General features: G+C 41.8%; 1 protein-coding gene across 1 annotated transcript; it reads right to left on the minus strand.

The window, feature by feature from the left end:
• Nucleotides 1-2: 2 nt before the first annotated feature.
• LOC147817537 (alpha-1-antitrypsin homolog) lies at nucleotides 3-850 on the minus strand (the record flags this gene model as incomplete). The annotated part of the gene is made up of 4 exons (XM_087170320.1): nucleotides 740-850; nucleotides 422-615; nucleotides 122-269; nucleotides 3-32 (listed from the first exon to the last, which is right to left on the minus strand). Coding segments are annotated over exons 2-4 (360 nt in total), but the record flags the coding sequence as incomplete, so codon positions are not given.
• Nucleotides 851-856: the final 6 nt, after the last annotated feature.

The following is an 856-nucleotide window of genomic DNA, read 5'->3' on the forward strand; positions in this document are numbered from 1 at the left end:
TCATCCACATCCAGGGTAGCTTGGTGCACGACCTGAAGCACAATACAGGCAGGGTGAGATGAAAGGTGGATGAGATACTGGGTAGGAAATATGCGTGCAATGACATGCTCGCTGTCCTTACCTCTGACACTGCCAGTTTTTGCCCCTCTGATATGCCACTCAGGTCTGCACGATCACCAAACATGTCTGTCATTCCCATTTGATTCAGCACATCATTCAGCTTGTAGGAATTCTTGATGGAGAACTTTGGAACAAATATGTCATATGTCCTATAAAATTGGAAAATAGATAAACATGCAGTGATTGATCTGACAGTGATAATTGATCTGACAGGATGAAGATGAGTCACTTATTCAGTGTCAAATCATGCATATTAGAAACCAAGAATTTAAGGATGGTGATATGACGATTTCTCCCAAACCTGGATTTCATCCACTTCAGCCATTTGGTGACGTGGCCTGGGGAAATGGCAGTCTCCAGTTCTGCCATATTATTAGGCAACATCAGCAGCATGGAGTAGGAGCTGTTGAAGGGAAGGTGGAGGACTGATGTGTTAATTGCAAGGTCATGATAGACGTCAACATCTTCCTCCATATTCATCATCTGCACTGGAACCTGGAAAAAAATGACAATTTAAGCCAAAAGTCCCTCAATTAATAAATACACACAGATTGATGGCTGCATGATGTATAATTATTGTAACTCAAGTCCACTCTAAATAAATGATCAAACTTCAAACCTTGGTGTTCTCAGCCAGAACGAAATCCTCCTCCTTGGTCAGTTTAGGGTCAAATGGAGTCTGCCACTTTCCTGTATGATGGTGATGAGTGGAAATAAAACCCAGTTTATGGTTGAT

This window comes from Seriola lalandi, unplaced genomic scaffold (genome assembly GCF_002814215.2).
Source record: "Seriola lalandi dorsalis isolate HSWRI2012SDOR001 ecotype SW California unplaced genomic scaffold, Sedor1 jcf7180002054945, whole genome shotgun sequence".
Lineage (NCBI taxonomy): Eukaryota > Metazoa > Chordata > Actinopteri > Carangiformes > Carangidae > Seriola > Seriola lalandi.